At 57.8% G+C, this 18,017-nt stretch overlaps 1 protein-coding gene across 5 annotated transcripts in view; it reads left to right on the top strand.

The window, feature by feature from the left end:
• The window catches only part of CARD11 (caspase recruitment domain family member 11), a 110,634-nt gene extending 93,907 nt beyond the window's left edge, over positions 1-16,727 (top strand). For all 5 annotated transcript variants that reach the window (XM_059414325.1, XM_059414322.1, XM_059414323.1 and 2 more), the window contains 12 exons: positions 287-339; positions 1,706-1,838; positions 2,478-2,679; positions 3,077-3,203; positions 5,030-5,270; positions 5,845-5,941; positions 6,336-6,431; positions 7,993-8,128; positions 9,342-9,521; positions 13,144-13,268; positions 14,273-14,388; positions 16,067-16,727. In XM_059414325.1, the coding sequence (XP_059270308.1) occupies positions 287-339; positions 1,706-1,838; positions 2,478-2,679; positions 3,077-3,203; positions 5,030-5,270; positions 5,845-5,941; positions 6,336-6,431; positions 7,993-8,128; positions 9,342-9,521; positions 13,144-13,268; positions 14,273-14,388; positions 16,067-16,271 (1,711 nt within the window). In that variant the 3' untranslated portion in view covers positions 16,272-16,727. The remainder of the gene's footprint in view (positions 1-286; positions 340-1,705; positions 1,839-2,477; positions 2,680-3,076; positions 3,204-5,029; positions 5,271-5,844; positions 5,942-6,335; positions 6,432-7,992; positions 8,129-9,341; positions 9,522-13,143; positions 13,269-14,272; positions 14,389-16,066) is intronic.
• Positions 16,728-18,017: the final 1,290 nt, after the last annotated feature.

Genomic DNA, 18,017 nt, shown 5'->3' with positions numbered 1-18,017 from the left:
TGTGTCAGGAAGGGAGTGAGTGGGAACCAGCCAGTGGGGCTGTTGGGATGCTGCTGACCGGCCCTTGATGAGCCTCCTCACACCGGCCACCTGGGACACCCTGCTTCCAGTGGTCCGTCCAGCTTTCTGGCCACCTTCCCCTCCTGCCCATGCTGCCCTCTCTAAGCCAAGGCCTCTCAGAGAGCCAGAACGTTCCAGGATCTTCCCCCGCCCTCAACCACGGCACACAGCCTGGGAAGCTCCTTTGGTCACCTGCCCTTCCCCGGGCCTCCCTTGTGTCTTGCAGCACAGTCGAAGAAGACAATGACAGTGGCGGGTTCGACGTCTTGGACTTTGACGGTAGGCACCGGGCGGATCTCAGAGGCATACCTGCGTGGTGGCTGCCTGCCGTCTGGCGGGGGCACGACCGTGTCACCCACACTCCGGGCCTTCCAGCTCAGGGCAGAGCCCTGCGCCTCCTAGGTCCACATGCGGTGTGGACGTTGAGAGGACAGTGTTTTCCTTCCCTTCCTCCCTGAGACTGGAGGTGTGGGGCAGACGAGCCCTGGGGAGACCGAGGGTGGGCAGCAGTCCTAAACTGGCCCCACGGCAGAGCCATTGTGACAGAGGCGACGTTCCCTGGGTTTACAAGAAGCTCTGCAAAGGCTGGGAACGAGGGCTCAGTTTCCAGGGAGCTGCAGCCCCTTACAATCGGGGCATAGGGGGGTTAGGCCAGCGCACATGGAACCCCCACAACCCACTACACCTGGGGCACAGGACACAAAGACTCATCCCCGAGTCCTTGCACTGCCTGACCCCTGGTAGGGCTGTGATGTACCCACCCCAAGCACCTGCCTGGGTGGGCAGAAGACAGATGGGTGGGAAGGGTCCAGAAGCCTCCTGGAGATGCTCCCATGCCTCCAACGGCTCCTCGTCCGCCGGAAGCACCGGGGCTGGCCCCCACGGCCCCAGGTGGGCCTGCCGCCCTCTCTCGTTCCCGGGCTTCCCCCAACCTTGCCCGCACCCTCAGCGGTTCAGGCTGCCAGCAGATACGATGAAGGATTAGCAGCTCTCCCTAATTGGGGACCATCAGAAGCTATCAAGTGTTAAAGAGAGGTTAGCACCTCATAGAGGCTGGGTAATGAGAAGAATTGAAGGAGTTTTGGAAAGGGGAGAGCTCCAAAGAGAATTCTGGGCAGCCATCCAAGGCATTCTGCAGCGTCAGGACAAATTCCCGATGCTCAGAGGCCTTTGTTACCAGCTCAGAGCTGGTTTGCACGTCCTCTGTTCTGGCGCCTGGGCTGCAGGGAGCGGGTGTCTGACTCCTGAGGCCTTGGGGTCCCACTGAGTTGGGAAGAGGGGTCAGTCCTCCATCCAGAGTCTGCCCTGCAGGTCCCGCCCCAGCCCGCAAGCTTAGAAGCAGCAGATGTAAGACCTAAGGTGGTCCTGAGTGAAAAGATGGACCCCAATTCAATTCTGCTAGGGCAGACCCCTTCCCTACGTATAGACGCAGGAGTCTTAAAAAGCAGGTAGCTGGCAGGGCTTCCCGTTAGAAGGGCCTCAGAGGCAGGGGCATGGTTTTTTGGAAGAAGTTTCAGTGCAGCGTCTACGGCCAGCCTCCTGGCTCGGGGCCCAGTGGGAGAATTTCCTGGGAGGCAGGCGAGGAGCAGCAGGAGCCACCCTCCCTGTTCTGCGGGTTCTCACGAGCACACTGGCCCCTTTGCAGACGACAGTCACGAGCACTGCTCCTTCGGACCCCCGTCCATCCACTCCTCCTCCTCCTCCCACCAGTCCGAGGGCCTGGATGCCTACGACTTGGAGCAAGTCAACCTCATGTTTAGGAAGTTCTCTTTAGAAAGGTACCCTGGTGGCGGGAAAGGGGAGCCAGAGCTGGGGGAGGGGACGGCCGAGGGGACCGCAGGGTAAAGCCTGCCACCCCCTAGATCTCCCAAAATAGGACCATCCAGCTCCCCTGGATTCTAGGCTCAGAGGGTCCCAGAGCCGGAAAGCATTTCCCCGGACCCCGATCAGGCCCAGAGAGGAAGGGGCCTGTCCAGGGCCCCCCAGAGAGGCAAGGGGGCAGCCCTTGATGTCCATCGGGCCCGCACCCCACCTGAGAGGCGGGAAGCCTGGTGACCGGTGCCGACGGCAGCCGTCCACTCCCCGGTGTTCGAGGAGGAGCCGAGCAGCCCGTTGGCACAGACGTCCAGTGGGAGAGCTCAGTGTGGCCGAGGCCACGGGCTGGGGGGGACAGCGATGGGACCCTGCTCCTCCTCCTTGGCTGTGACTCCTGGGCAGTAAGCACCGGGCTCTGTCTTCCAGTTCCCGAAATCTAAGCTCCCATTCTCACCTCTGGGTTCCCCCCATCCCATGAGTGCCAGTTACACCTCCCAGCCCAGGTGGCTTCTCCTGCAGCACTGCAGCCCTTGGGAGGGGACCCTACCCTTAGAGGCCTACCGTGGGGCATATCCTAACCGCCGCTCCCTTCCCTGACCCAGACCCTTCCGGCCATCTGTCACGTCCGTGGGGCACGTGCGGGGTCCCGGGCCGTCGGTGCAGCACACCACGCTGAACAGCGACAGTCTCACCTCACAGCTGACCCTGCTCGGGGGCAACACACGAGGCAGTTTTGTCCACGCAGTCAAGCCGGGCTCCCTGGCCGAGAAGGCGGGCCTCCGTGAGGGCCACGAGCTGCTGCTGGTGAGGGGCCGGGGGCCGGGGGAGGTGGCAGCACAGCCAGAGTAGGGCCCAGGGCTTTCCCCACTCCTTCTACACCTGTGCTCACAGAGGGCACACGCACCCGCAGGAGGGAGCAGGAGGGGGGCAGGCCTGCAGCCCGTCAGCCCAGTTCTCTCCAAAGGCCCCCGTGTGTGTGCGTGTGCGTGTGTCTGGAGCTCGTATGCACACACACCTGTGCACACACATCAGCCCACGGGGAGGCAGATGAGTTTAAGTGGGTCACTTCCTTGACTCTTGGTGACCTTGAGCTGGTCACACTTTGGGGAGAGGGGCTTTTGTTTCCCCGGCCGGGCAGCCTCACCCCTGTAGCCCCTCCCGCCCGTGGACCCCAGAAGAACAGTGTGTCTCTGATACCCAGGTGGAAGGCTGCATCAAAGGCGAGCGGCAGAGTGTCCCCCTGGACACGTGCACAAAGGAGGAGGTGCACTGGACCATCCAGAGATGCAGCGGCCCAATCACCCTGCACTACAAGCTCAACCAGGAAGGTAAGGCCGCCACGCCCACCTGTGCACAGCCACGGCCAGCAGCGCAACCCGTGTGGGTAGGGCCCTGGATAAGCAGCCTCCACATTCAGTGGGAGGAGCGAGCTGGTCGCAGCCCCATTGGGAGGGTCTGACGGGACCCTGGCAGGCAGGGGAGGGCAGGTGAATGGGAACCCTGGGATATCTCAGTGTAGACAGCCTGCTTGGCCGCATGCAGACAGCCGGACCGGGCAGGAGGAAGCAGGGGCCTCTGGCTGACAGCCTGCTCCCTGCCTGGCCTGCCTCACCCCTCTCCCTGCCCAGTGGAAGCTTACTTCCTGGCCCCAATGGAGGCGGACACTCCAGGCTGGCCGCCCCGGCACCAGCAGGGCCACCAAGCCGCAGTCTGGGCCATGCCTTCTGCTCCGTGGTCGAGGCTCCAGGACCATCTCCAGAAGGCCTCCCTCTCTTGTCATCTGGCCCCAGCAGGGCTGCGATCCTGGCTCCTCTTCCTGGGCTACGAGTCCTGGGCAGTGAGCACCAGGCTCCACCTTGCAGTTTCCAAAGACTAAGCGCCCATTCTCACCTCTGGGTTATTTTTCCTGCGTGATTGTCTCTGCAGCTGGATCTTATTTTTAACCACTAGGACTCATGAATGTTTCAACAGAGAATAAATAACCACTTTCTCTCTAGCCGCTCCCCACTGCCCCCTGCTAGCGTGCACTCCTTCCCGGCAGTGGCTGGTTGCTGGGGAAGATGACTGTGACGGCTCTGTCCCCACACACAGGGACCAGCAGCTCAAGCCTCCTCCTCCTCACACGGGCAGTCTCCTCCCCTCTTCCCAGCCCGGCTTTCCACCCCAGCAGAAAGTCTCTGGGCAGCACCCTGCCCACTGGCCAGCAGTCCCCTGAGTTGAAACTCTGTGGTCCAGAATTCAGGGTCAGAAAGGTCCCGCCTAGCAGGGTCTGTCGGGCTTTTCTCTGAGTCAGCAGAGAGCTCATATAGCGATGGGCGTTAACTCTGCCCAGGGGCGCCCTGGGGAGCTGGAAGGACCCGACCAGCCATCCCTGGCTTCTCCAGAAACATTGACCAGACAGCCCTGCTGGCGGGTTCAAGCCTCCCCCAGTGCGTGTGGTGACGACACACAGAGCCTGACTCTTAGAACGGTTTATAGCTTCTACTGGGTTAGGCAGCTCTGCGGGGGACGGGGGTGGTCTGATTTAGGGATTTGCATTATGGATTTATGTTATAGGCATTCAGTTTGCTGGATTTATTGTATTTGAGGTTTATGCCCTGCTTTCGTCCAGAGGGATTTGTACACACATACTGTAGAGGACAGTGGCATTAGATAAGGTTAAAACAGCACACAGTGTGGTCCTACCACTTGGGAAGACCTTTGGGTGGTGTCTGGACAGCTACGTGTGTAGATAATCAAGGACCTAGTGATTGCACTTCCGTGAGTACAGCCAGGAGAAACGAGAGCGCGTGTCCTCAAAAGATACGTATGAAACTGCTCCCAGCAGAGCGACATGTCACAGCCAAACCCTGGGAACAGTGCAGCTGCGCACACAGCAGAAGAGCTAAATGAAAGTGTGGAGGGCGTCATAGCGGAGGTCCCAGACTTGTTGCATCTTGGCACACAACTTAGCTGCGAGTTTCTTGGCAGCCAAGACAAAGAGGGAAACCCGCACAGGACACGGGGGAGTCCCTGCAAGCTCTAAGAGGCATGCGCCACTTGGGTGCATCCCCAGGGGCAGCAAGGAGGGAATTTGTGCCTGGAGGATCTTGGCAGCGGGAAGCCCTTCGCCGGCGGACAGCCCCCGCGTCCTTGACCTTCTCTCCTTGCACAGGGTACCGGAAGCTGCTGAAGGACATGGAGGAGGGTCTCATCACCTCGGGGGACTCCTTCTACATCCGGCTGAACCTGAACATCTCCAGTCAGCTGGACGCCTGCTCCCTGTCCCTGAAGTGTGATGACATCGTGCATGTCATCGACACCATGTACCAGGACAGGCACGAGTGGCTGTGCGCGCGGGTCGACCCTTTCACGAAACACGACCTGGACGTGGGCACCATACCCAGCTACAGCCGGTGAGGACAGAGCTGGTGCCGGGGCAAGGGAGGGGAAGAAGGGGCTGCCACCCAGCAGAGGGGCTCACCGGGGAACTGGCGCCTGCTGACCAGTGAGCCCCCCCCATTCCCTCCTCCTCCTGAAGCTCCCCAGCCGCCCATGGGTGTTTCTCCCTTGAGTCTTGTTGCTTCACTCACGCCCGGGAAACCATCCTTCAGCCATTGCCGGGGGATGCTATGGGGCTTTCGATTTTATGCTCTTTGGCTAGTCATGGTGAGTGCTGCCACAGGCCACCTCCCTGACATCCTCACGTAATTAGACAGCCATAGTGCATCCGTTAGACACGGCAGGTGTCGGTTAAGCACCTGCGGACTCCAGTGGTCACTCAGGCCGGCCCTGTAAGGTCAGCACCTGCAGACACCCCCTCCCAGGGCTCGGAGGAGGGGATTTGCCATGGTCAGCCCTGGCCGCGGGGCTCAAACTGAGCTGCCTGGCGTCATGTCCTCCCTGGGGTGGCCCCTGAGCCCCAGAGCTCCCCCTGCCTAGGGGCAGGCCTGACCCTGAGGTTCTGCTCTCCTCTCCCGTTTCCCCCAGAGCCCAGCAACTTCTCCTGGTCAAGTTACAGCGTCTGATGCACAGGGGAAACCGAGAAGAGACAGACAACACCCACCACACCCTAAGGGCGCTCCGGGTAGGTACCCCTGTGCCCTGCCATCGGACACCTCCCACCCAGGGGCGGTTTGGAGAGGGCGGACACAGGAGCCACTAATCTCAAGGGTGATGGGCTATAGGGACTTTGGTTCCTTGGGAATGGGACAGCCCCTCCAGGAGGAGTCCTGCCCTTGGGGACCTTCCCCAGCAGGGACACAGCCTTTCCCCTGCATCTCTAGTCTCCGCTAGAACAAGGACCCTCTTACCCTCCAAGCTTGCTCTCCATCTGGAATGCCTTGATTCCACGACTAATGCTTCTCCCCTTCATACCAAGGGGGCTGGAGGACACGTCCCTGGTTCTCAGTGGCCTGCCTCCATGGGCTCTCGCATCCTGCTGAGCCCAGCAAGTCTGACTGACTGATAACTGATTTCAGAACACCCTTCAGCCCGAAGAGCCACTTTCCACCAGTGACCCCCGGGTCAGTCCCCGCCTCTCTCGAGCAAGTTTCCTTTTTGGCCAGCTCCTTCAGGTAAAATGCCCCAGAGCACCTATTGACTTTGCAATCGTGTTTGGCTATGTCTGTGCCCTCTTGCTGCCGAGAAGAGAAGACCTGATCAAAATAACTGTGCTCTGCGTTTGTATACCACTCGAAACTTTCCCCAGTGTTTCACGTTTCCCCTCCCATCGTGCCCTCACAGTGACAGGTCAGTGGACAGTCTCTGCACCTGTTGGAAACAATGTCACTTGCATAAAAAATGGGAGGAAGTTAAGGCTAGAAGATTTTAAATGACTTAGCTATTCAAATATTGATAGATCAGAAACAGTGAATCAGGACCCAAAAAAACAGACATCACAGGTGTCTAGGTCAGTTTCATCCCTCTGATCATGCATGAAATTTATCTCTGAGCATCATGGCAGCCAAGGGAAAAAGGGAAAGGCTGCAGATTCTTTAAATCTTATCTGATCCCAGAAACATTTTAGTTCTCTGGGACCAGAAAAATGTTTCCCTCATGTTTAATTCTAAAATGGATTTTATTTTGCATGAATCCTTTTACAAGGACATTGAGTAGCACAGTAGGTGATAGCTTCAGAAGGGATTTCACATAAATGCAGAAGCATCCTCTGCAGCCTTATCAGCCCTGCTGACAAGAGCTAAGGGAGGAAGGTTAAGGTGTGGTCCCACAAGGGTGTCCCTGCGTTGGTACCATGCTAGTCAGACCCCAGCAGAGCTGGTATGTCACTCCACTTGCTCCATCCTAGTGTGAGAACATAGGAAACCCAGGTCACACCCAGCGGTGTGACCCTGAAACCAGGTAGATGCAGACAGGTACCAGAGAGATACTTAGGGAGGTAGAAGGAGCCCTGGAGAGTCTGAGCTACTCTTAAAGGCAGGACCACATGAGACCACACAGTCCTGCCCACGTCACTGCCCACATCTCGTGCAAAAGTCATAAACCTTGGGCGCCCCTAGGCCCAAGGGCCGGTGAACGACAGAGCCCGACTGAGATCTCAGCTCCCCAGATTTTTCTTCCTGCTGCAGGAGGGTATGGAGGGATCAAAGCAGCTCAGACAGTCGGTGGGAATTTAGAGTCTGTGTCCACCATGGAGGAATCCCTCTCCACCCTCCAGGGCTCAACTCTGAATTGTACAAGGCGGGTACGCCCAGAGCACTTGGAGAAACTGAGGCAGGGACTGTGGAGAACAGTGTCATGGGAGATGGAGCTGTCCTGCCCACGCCGACCAGGTGGGGGCTCCCAGCCAGGGACCTCCCACCCATGGCTCCCCAGGAATGCACATGGGATTGCCAGAGGGACTCCCCGTGCACCCCACCTGCACCATACCCCTCGGCAGGCTTCAAGCCTGATTAGGGAGGAGAGTCAGCCTTTGTTTGCTTACTTACTTAGCAGTGATGTCCAAAATCGCTCCAGGACCCTTCCAGCCTGCTAAGTGTCTCCTATCTTCACGGGAGAATGTGACTGACCCCAGTCCCTGGGAAGAGCTGGGGTCCTACCAGAGGTCTCCCCAAGCCTGGTGGCGGCAGCTCAGTCTGGTTAGAAACAAGGCCCACCAGCCCCGCCCCTGTCCTCCAGTTCGTCAGCAGGTCCGAGAACAAGTACAAGAGAATGAACAGCAATGAGCGAGTCCGCATCGTCTCGGGGAGCCCCCTGGGGAGCCTGACCCGGACATCCCTGGATGCCACCAAGCTCTTGACTGAGAAGCAGGAAGGTATGACGTTCCTGGATGCCACCTAGCTCTTGACTGAGAAGCAGGAGGGAACCTGGCCCCTCCCTACCTCTTGCTGGCATGGGGGCTTCCAGGGGTCCGGGCGGGTCCTGTGGCTCCCCACCAGGGGTCTGGTACACACACTCCCTCGAAACAGGTTCCACCCTGGGAGGAGCTGCCAGGGGACCTGCCTGGCCTTGGCCCTGTGGCGCACACAGCCTGCCGGCAGGGGTGGGAGAGGAGGGCATCCCGCCAGGCTCACCCCTCACAAACACTCGCTAGCGTTGGTTGGAGCCCAGATGCCCATGTTAATTGGAGCTGTTTGCTGTGAAGTGTTCACTTATTGATTTCTCTCCCCACTGCGTGCTTCTTGCCATTTATCAAGCTGGCCCGGGGTCCCCAGCTGCACGGGCCCCTGTGGAAGGGGACTGATGGCGAGCCAGCCTTCCCAGCTGCCCTCATGGGGCCAGGTGGCCCAGGCACAGATGGCAGGAGGGCCTGGGCTCCCCTCCAGACTGGCCCTCTGACAGCCAGGTCAGGGGACCAAGGAAAGGACAAGCCGCCGGTTTCTGGGGCTGTGGTTCCTGGAGCTGCCCCAGGCCATCTCTGGGCCACTCCCCACACACCAGCCAGAGAGGCTGGAAAAGGCAGAAGGGGGGCCACATCATTCCCTGCCTTTGGCCCTGGTGGCTTCCCAGAGCTTCTGAAATAAGCCCCAAGCCCCTCTTGGCCGGCCCTTCCCACCCAAGCCCCCTCGTCCGCTCCTGCCGGCCCCTCACTCTCCTTCTGCACCCCGCACCCAACCTCCCCTTCAGGGATAGCTCTTGCTCCAGCTCTTCTCACCTGGCGCCTTCTCTAAGCACTGGCCCCAGTCCCCGACTGTCCTCAGAAAAGCCATCCTTGCCCATCCTGCTCCCACTCCCTTCTTGAGAGCTCAGCACTGCCGCCCAGAGTGGTGGGGCTCATTACAGGCCTCTGACCTGCCTCCAGCCGCCACCACCTCCCTGAAAGCAGGCACCAGGAGGCAGGGCCATGGCCCCAGCTGCCCAGAGCAGGGCCGGGCCCTGGGTTACTTCGTAAACACTCCCGGATGGCCAAGGGACATCTTGGTTCCTGCAGACCCCGTGGGGTCAAGGAGGCTCCCAGGCCCTCCGTGCCCTGCTCCCCAGCGGGCAGGCCGGGGTCTCACTGCTGGCCCTTCCCTGTCCCCTCCCAGAGATGGACCCCGAGAGTGAGCTCAGCAAGAACCTCAGCCTGATCCCCTACAGCCCGGTGCACTCATTGCACTGTGAGCGCCGCCGGCCCGTCCTCTTCACGCCCACCATGCTAGCCAAGGCTCTGGTGCAGAAACTGCTCAACTCTGGGGGTGCGATGGAGTTCACCATGTGCAAGCCAGGTGAGTGCGCCCCACCAGCCAGGAGCACATCCCGGGGCCGCCTCCTCCACCAGGTCAGGTGCAGGGGTGGGCAGGAGAGCAGATGGAAGGGCCACGCTCCCTCCTGGCCCGGTGTGCACAGGGAGGTAGAGTCACGGTCCCTGTCGCTGTGGCAGCCCCCTCGGAGTTCCCCGTGACCCCAGAGCAGGGAACCTCCCCTTCACCATTCACACCAAGGGTTCGGGATGAAGGGCACAGGGTCAGTTAGAGGACGGGACTTGGGGTGCCCACTCCGGCCCCTTAGGTAAGAGCCGAGCCATCCCTCATCACTAGGGCGCCTGTGTCCTTGATGTGGCTAGGGGACCATGGTCAGACACCCGATAACAGAGGGCTGAGCCCCAATCCTGACCGCAAACTACAGTCGTCCTTAGCATCATCTATTTAATTCGTGGCCATCCGGGACCCCTGTATCAACTGAAAGTCACGTGTCCAGCAGGGCGTTTGTTATAATAAAATACACGTAACATAAAATTTACCACTTCAACAGCTTCAGGGTGTCCAGTGCAGGTTTGTTAAGTATACCGTATTTGCAGAACTTTTTCATCTTCTTAAAATGAAACTCTGTCCCCACTAAACCCTCAGTGCCCACCCCAAGCCCTGGGTGCCCATGTTACTCTTTGTCTGTGTAGATCTGACTTCTCTGCGGGCCTCGTGTGAGGGAAGTCATCCGGTGTCTGTCCCTTGGCCTCTGGCTTCTGTCACTCAGCATCGTGTCCTTGAGGTCCGGCCCCTTGGTAGCCGGTGGCAGCATGTCCTTCCTCGTTAAGGCCGAGGGACAGTCCCCTCTGTGTCTACCTCACCGACACTGGTCCTGTGCCTTAACAGCAGTCGTGCTAATGGATGTGACGTGCAGACCTCCAGGTTTTGGGTTCGCCCTCAGAGGTGCAGTTTACATACAGCAACATGCCCCCATTTTCAACGTGCCCTTGAATGAGTCTGGGCGGGTGTCTGTACCCCACAACCCAACCACGAGCAGGAGACAGGACACTGCATCCCCTCAAGGTCCCCTCGGGTTCCCCTCCACCCCCTGCCCCAGGCGCTGCTGATCTGTTTGCCATCACACATTGGTTTGCATTTTCTAGACTCTTCTACAAACAGGACCATGCAGCGTAGAATCCCTTGTAACTGGCTCCCTTCACCCCACATAATGTTTTTGAGACCCATCCGTGCTCCTGCTGCTTGCAGAGTCCCATCCCTGCGACCCAAGCGGCCGTATCCATCCATCAGGGGTCCTTTCTGCAGACCTCGTGTGGGTTTCTCGTGTGGGTCTGGGTCCGGGAACGTTCAGAACCATCACAGGGTGGGGTCCAGATATCACGAGCATTCTCTCCTGCTTTTTGACACCTGCATTCATCAGTAAGCCCTAACATTGGAGGGATGGCCTGAGTGGGAGCAGACCTCCCTGCTGATTCCCGGGACACAGTGCCACACGCAGGCTTCTCCTGCATGCTGGCACTGATGACCCTGAGCTCTCCCTGGATGCCCGGCTCAGTGGGAAGTGAGAGGCTGCACCCCCAGTGCCCACCTCATGGTTTAGACCCTCTATGCCAGGAGGGCCTCGGCAGACAGTGCGGTTGGTGGGAATGAGCATGTTCCTTGAGGCGAGTGGTCTCTGGGTTAGGTTCTGCCCTTCCCATCGCTCCCCAGCTGTTTATTTGGGGCAGGGTATCAAGCTCTCTGTTCCTTCTGCTGCAGAACTAGGATAATAGTGGCCACTTCTCCTAGAAGTTAGAAGCTCATGGATGGCCAAAGGCTACCCTGGGGCCAAGGACAGCATGGGTTCCAGGTTCTTAGCCCCCCCCCCACATGGAGCAGGCGGGTGCAGACAGCTCATTGAGTCCTGCAGCTGCTGCGACAACCCCCGCCTTTCTCGACAGGGTCTGCGTGTCTCCAAGGCCCTCCCAAGCCCAGCTTCAGGTGTAGGAACCTTTCAAGGGTGTGCCACCCCCGGCTCTGCCTGCCTATCTGGGAACCTCACACACTCTTCAGGGAGGCTCTGGGAAGAGGACCTCACTCCTGCCTGAGGCTTCCTCCCTGGCAATACGAGATTAGGTAGAAAGCCGATTTAAAAAGCCCACTTAGCCACTCTGAATCCTACAAATGTGCTCTGTCTTCCCTTTGGTGCATTCACAGCCAGGCAGCTGTGGGCACTGTAGGGGGGGGCGTTCTAGGCTGCCTCCCTCCCCCAAAATCACCTTTGGCTCCTCCCATGCTGGCTCTCCCACTCACTTCCAGTGCACAATGTAGTGTACACACCAAATCCGCGGGCTAGTGTGGGCTGCCCCGGCCAGCCTGGGTCTGAGCAGGGAATTCCAGTCCTGGACTGACTCTACCCTTTCCTTTCATAAATGGAGAACCTGAGGTTGAGAGATTAAAGATGTGTTCATGGTCACCCAGCCAGTGAGTTGGGTCTCCAGTATATACCTCCTCTTCCAGGAAGCCTGCCTCTTCCTCTATTCCCTCCAGACCTCCTCACTGCTGCCACAGTAAATAGCCCATCACTGTGCCTACTAAATTGTTTCGTAGCTTCCTGTATCCCGCATTCTTCTCCCCAGCTGTGTCATAGGTTCTCAAGTACAACAACAGCTATGTGTTTAGCATATTTTTATTCTAATGACTGATTCTTAGATTTTCAATAAATGATAAATTTCAACAAAAATTAACTTCAGCGATGGGCGGATGGATGGAGGGAAGGTGGGGGGATGGATGAATGGGTGGGTAGTTGGATGAGTACATAGATGAACGGGTGTATTGGTGGATGGGTAGAGAGATAGATGGATAGCTGGAGGGGGGATGGATGGTTAGATAGGTAGGTGGATGGGTAGCTGGGTGGATGGACGGTTAGATGGATGGGTAGATTCGTGGAGGGATGGTTAGACGGACAGATGGCCGGTTGGATGGGTGAGTGAGTAGGTGGTTGGATGAATGGTTGAACAGGTGGGTGGATGAGTAGATGGATGGATGAATGGATAGATAGTAAGTGGATGGATAGATGGTTGCATGTGTGGATGTGTAGATGGAAGCATGGATGGGTGAGTGGATGAATGGATGGGTGGATGGATGGATGGATGATTGGTTGCATGGGTGAATGGATGGATGGTGGATGGGTAGATGAGTAGATGAATAGATGGATGGGTGGGTGGATGGATGGATGGTTGGTTGAATGGAAGGGTGGATGGATGGTTGGATGGGTGGATGGTTGGGTGGATGGGTGGATGGATGGATGGAAGGACAGATGGATGGATGGTTGGTTGGATGGTTGGTTTGATGGATGGATGGCTGAAAGGTTGGGTGGGTGGACAGTTGTCCATCCTTCACGATAGACAACTCACCAGTATTGCACTTCAGTGTCTGAGCTACTTTGTCCAATGAAACTTAATGCTGAGAATTTACCAGCCAGCTCTTCTGTGGGATGCTGTGGGAAGTGTAAAGAAGCCCTTGACCTTGCCCTTGAGAAGCCTCACAGTCTAGTACCGGAGCTAGGGTTCATTTAAATGTGGCCCGAAGGGGATCAAGGTAGAGTTCTGTTGAGCCCAGAAAGGGGAGGTTTGTGCTGCCCTCAGGACTGGCCCTCTGTCCGCAGACGTTGTCACCAGAGACGAGTTCCTCAGGAAGCAGAAGACAGAGACCATCATCTACTCCCGGGAGAAGAACCCCAACACTTTTGAATGTATTGTTCCCGCCAACATCGAAGCTGTGGCCGCCAAGGTGAGGTGGAGTTGGGGGTTGGATGGGGAGAGACCACCAGTGATATTTGTGAGGCGGCCTCAGCCGTGGACAAGGGTGGGGTACAGAGTTGCTCTGATCTCCCTGTGGGCAAACCTCCTCCTTTTCCTTTTCTCTTCTGCCCCATGTTCCTCTCCACACACCCTCTTTCTCTGGGGTCTGACATGCACGTTGACAGTTTGAAGCCACCTTCTATTTCTGATGGCTCCCTGGCCCTGGTCTTCCCAATTCACTTCGCCCAGGATCGTGTGCCTGTTTGTGAGAACAAGGGCCAGAGACAGGGCGTGTGGGTCAGAGAGACAGGCAGAGAGAACAAGTGGTCACCAGGAGTTCTAGTCCCCTCAGAGGGAAGTTGGTAGCAACTAGAGAAGTATCTGCATGCATTCTAGAATCTTCTGCAGCCAGACAATATGGTCCTTATTGGCCCCAAGCATTGAGTTCTTTCTCCTTCCGGGGCCCTTTCCAAAGCAAAGCTAACTGTTGAGTGCTGCCTTAGCATGTAGGGTGTCAGCTCTGCAGTGGATGGTGACTGAGGGGTCACACGGAGATTGTTCTCAGAAGCAGTGAGCTCCTCGGTGCCAGAGAATCACGCCTTGCAGATGCTCCCGGGACTGTCCAGCCCCACCTCACTTTTCGGGGGTTTTCTACCCTTGATAGAACCACCAACGCCTTCGTAAGCAGAAAGGGGTAGCAGGTGTTCCTGAAGCTGATTTTGCTTTTCATTAAAACTCACTCATGCTTCCTGCTTCCCCTTGGGCTCGATGCCTGTGTTCTGGAAGCACTCACTGCTGTGCATAGCCTTGTGGGACCAAGTGTGCCAACAAGCAGGGGTCAGGCTTCACCTGGTTCCCTGGTGCCGCTGGGGGCGCTCAGGGCTCTCTCGCCCCTATCCCTGTCCCGCAGAGCCTGACTCTACACCATGGGCCCCGCCCCCACTACCCAGAGGGGCTGGAGGAGCTACTGACCACTGGCCACTGTGCTTGCAGGACAAACACTGTCTGCTGGAGGCCGGGATCAGCTGTACCAGGGACTTGATCAAATCCAGGATCTACCCCATCGTGCTCTTCATTCGGGTGTCAGAGAAGAATATCAAGAGGTTCAGGTAGAGCTCAGAGACCCCTACCGCCGGGCTTCCTGCAGCCCCTCCCTCCTTGCCATACCTCTGGGGTTGCCACTTAGAACCACTGGGCACTTGGTCCCCCTGCTCTCTGTTTAGGGTGCCTGGCTGTGCCTGGCTGCCATCCAGGGCAGACTTGACCCCCAGCCTCTAGCAACGGAGAAAATAATACCCAGAGCACGTCCAGAGGGACGAGGACTAGGGGGAGGCAGGCAGCTGGGGAAGGGAAGCTGACATTGGAGCAGCCCTCGGGCTGCGAGGGCAAGCAGGGCAGGTGCTGAGGGAGAAGAGCCCAGACCTCAAGGCGGGGACAGCGGCAAGAGACCATGTGCTGGACTGTAACGGGGAGAGCCATCTCACAGCTGTGGGGTCCAGACCACGCCATTTGACATAATCTAACAGGACGTAAAATGCTCCTTCCCGTGCTGTGTAGAGACAGGGGTTAGGACCACCTGGGCGAGAGCTGGAACCCGATCCTCTTTCGCAGGCGATGAGGAAAGGTCTGAATCCATGTTCAAGGTCAAGCCCATGGTATTTGTGGCAGGTTGGCTGTGGGGTTTGGCACCTGGCCATCAGGCGGTGCTATCCCTAACCCCAGTTCTCCCACACATACACAGCTGCAAGTGAGAAGAGGTAGTGAGGCCACTGGCCTCTTCCACCAAATTCTTCCAGTGCACCTACTAAGTGCCTGGCCCCGAGGAACCCACGAATGAGCACACAAGACCAAAATCCCCACCTCGCCACTGCATACACATTGTGATGGGTGCTGTCCGGAAACCCGAGATGGCCTCGTGATGGCGAGGCTCAGGGGAAGCCTCACACGCTGCAGGCGGGGACATGGGAGCACACGGCCACTGCCGAAGACGGCGGCCCGGAGGGTCCTCACGGGATGGCCGCATGACCCAGTGGTTCCACGCCAGGGCACCCTGCCCGGAGGAACCCAAAGCATCATCTCTGGAACAGCTCACAGCTGTGATGCAGCCTTAGAAAGGAAGAACGTTCTGGCACCAGTGACAACAGGGATGAACCTCGACGACACCAAGCTCCGTGAAACAAGCCAGGCACAAGGGGCAAATACTGCACGATTCCACTTACTCTAGGCCCCCGGACGAGTCGCAGAGGAGTCGATGGTGACCCCAGAGGCCGGGGAGGGTGAGGGGGAGTTAGCGTGTTCGCAGATGTGCGGCTCAGTTTCGCAGGATGAGAAAGTTCTGGAGCTCGGTGGCACGGTGACGTGAAGAGACGTAACACTACCGGCCTGTGCTCTGTAATAGCGGTCAGGACGGGAACTTTTACATGTGTGTGACCATGATTATATAAGACTAAGCAGCGTAGCTCCCCTGCGCGGTCCATCAACTAGCTCTGAAGGATGGGAAAAAAAAAATTTTAAGTAAACTAAAGGAAAAAAATTAAAAGATTTTTTTAAGCCCCACCTCTTGGGATTTCCGCAGGGACCAGGTGGCACGGTGGAGTGCTGGAAGGCAGCAGGGGGTGGCTGTGGAGTGGGCAGGGGAGGTCAAGTGGCACAGCACCCCCTGACCCCCACCCCAAGGCTCCGCCTGCCCAGCCCGGGGACAGATGGTCCCCTGGCCTGGGCTGCCGTGCAGCTCCCACAGCGCCCTGTGTGTGTGTGTTCCTCCCCCCCCCTGCCCTCTGCCCACAGAAAGATGCTGCCACGGCCGGAGACAGAGGAGGAGTTCCTGCGGCTGTGCCGGCTGAAGGAGAAGGAGCTGGAGGCCCTGCCCTGCCTGTACGCCACGGTGGAGGCCGACATGTGGGGCAGCGTGGAGGAGCTGCTCCGGGTCCTCAAAGACAAGATCAGCGAGGAGCAACGCAAGACCATCTGGGTGGACGAGGGCCAGCTGTGAGGGGGCCCCCGGAGTCCGAGCGCAGCTCCCAGGGTGTCCGGACCCCAGCGGGCAGTGCCGGGGGGTGAGGGGGCTCGGTCCTCCTGGTCACGGGCCACCTCCCACCAGGGAGCCCCGGGACAGACGCAGCTGAGGGGACAGACACTCTCCAGTGGGGACGGGACGGGTTTATGCCCCCCGGGGCTGACCTGGCCCCACAGCACCAGCAGGGAAGCAGGGTCCCCCGAAGGACCCGACGCCAGGCCGGAGGCCAGCGGCCCCACGGAAGCCGGAACAGGAGATGAATGTAACGCATGGAACAGGTGTCCTCCTTGTAGGCAGGGACCCTGAACACCAGGGCACCCGCCAGCCCTCGGAACACGCCAGATACGCCTTCCCAGGCAGGACAGTTGGGGCGGAGGGGGAAGTGTGCCATGCTATTATTTTTCTTGCATTAAAATCTCTCCATTTCCTTGTTTTCAGCCTTCATAAAATTATGATTATTTCATCGTTGGCAGAGGTGTTCAACTTTTGCCCCCTCAGTAACCTGCAGAGCACTCGGGGATCGCTTAGGTCAAGCCCCATGTCCGGTGCAGGCGGGGAGACTGGACATCCCAGTTCATCCAGTTCACCCAGGACACACCTGAGTCACCCCTGGTCTTTGGGCGGGATGGGTCCCAGCTCCTCTTTGACTAAGCTACGTCCTGACTGTGGTGACAACTTATCAAGTCACTCTGGAACAGGACTGTCCTTCCATACGCTGCTTGGGAGGTTCCCCCCACCCCCGTCCCAGACTCCAGCCCCAGAGACCAGGGCCCCTTACTCTGCTCTCCCCACACGGGCTCTCTGCTTCTCTGCACGTCACGTTCATACATGCAGCCTGGCTGCTTCCTTCCGTTCAGCATGCGGGGTAAGGGTCTGGATTGGGTTTGCTCCCACTGCCTGAGGGCTGGGGCGGCAGGTGTGTGTGCAGGACAGCTGTGCTTCCCTCCGCAGCAGATAGCAAAGACCCTGTGGGTCTAGAACCATTCTCCTCCTGGACTTCTACATGCAGACTTTCCAAGTATGGACCTGACTGGGCGTGGCCAAAACCAGGCCAGTCCAGCCTGCCACCACACTGAGTATTTATCAAACGGGTAGGTGGTAGGATGGGCTTCCATCCCAGGTCTACGTGTTCATGGGAACCGGGGGAGAAACTGCTGGTTGACAGCCCACTTACTAACAAGATCCTGTTTTTATTCTGGGAAACGGTGTACAGCTAAGAGACCATATACCCCAGCCTCCCTTGCAGCTAGGGAGGAATCAAGAAAATGTAAGGCAACAAGGTTTGGAGGAAAGACAAAGCAGACAAACAGCCCTTCCTCTAGTTTCCTGCCTGAACTACAGATGTGATGGCTGGAGCTCCAGCAGTCACCTTGGACCTTGAGGTGACGTTGAGAATGGAAACTGTGCAAGAGGGTGGTGGAGAAGAAAGAGAAAAGGAGTCTGAGTCACTGATGGCACTTTGGAGCCCAGGGCTATTGCTTGGGTTTTGTTTACATGGGACAGAAATAAATTTTTATCTTGTGTTCAATGACTATTATTTCAGTCCTTGGTTACTTAACAGCTTAAAGCAATTCCTAACAGATACAGGAACAACTCTTAGTCTTAAATACCATGGGCATGAGTGGTTTAGGTTTTTGCCACATAGTCAAGATATGAATTACAAATAAAAGAGCTTTTGATGAATATCTCGGTCTTAAAAAACAACACTGTGCATCCTGCGGG

The sequence above is a fragment of the Mustela nigripes genome, chromosome 11, assembly GCF_022355385.1.
Source record: "Mustela nigripes isolate SB6536 chromosome 11, MUSNIG.SB6536, whole genome shotgun sequence".
In the NCBI taxonomy this organism is placed as follows: Eukaryota; Metazoa; Chordata; class Mammalia; order Carnivora; family Mustelidae; genus Mustela; species Mustela nigripes.
Note: the sequence above shows the minus strand (reverse complement) of the source record. Positions and strands in the feature narration are given on the sequence as shown.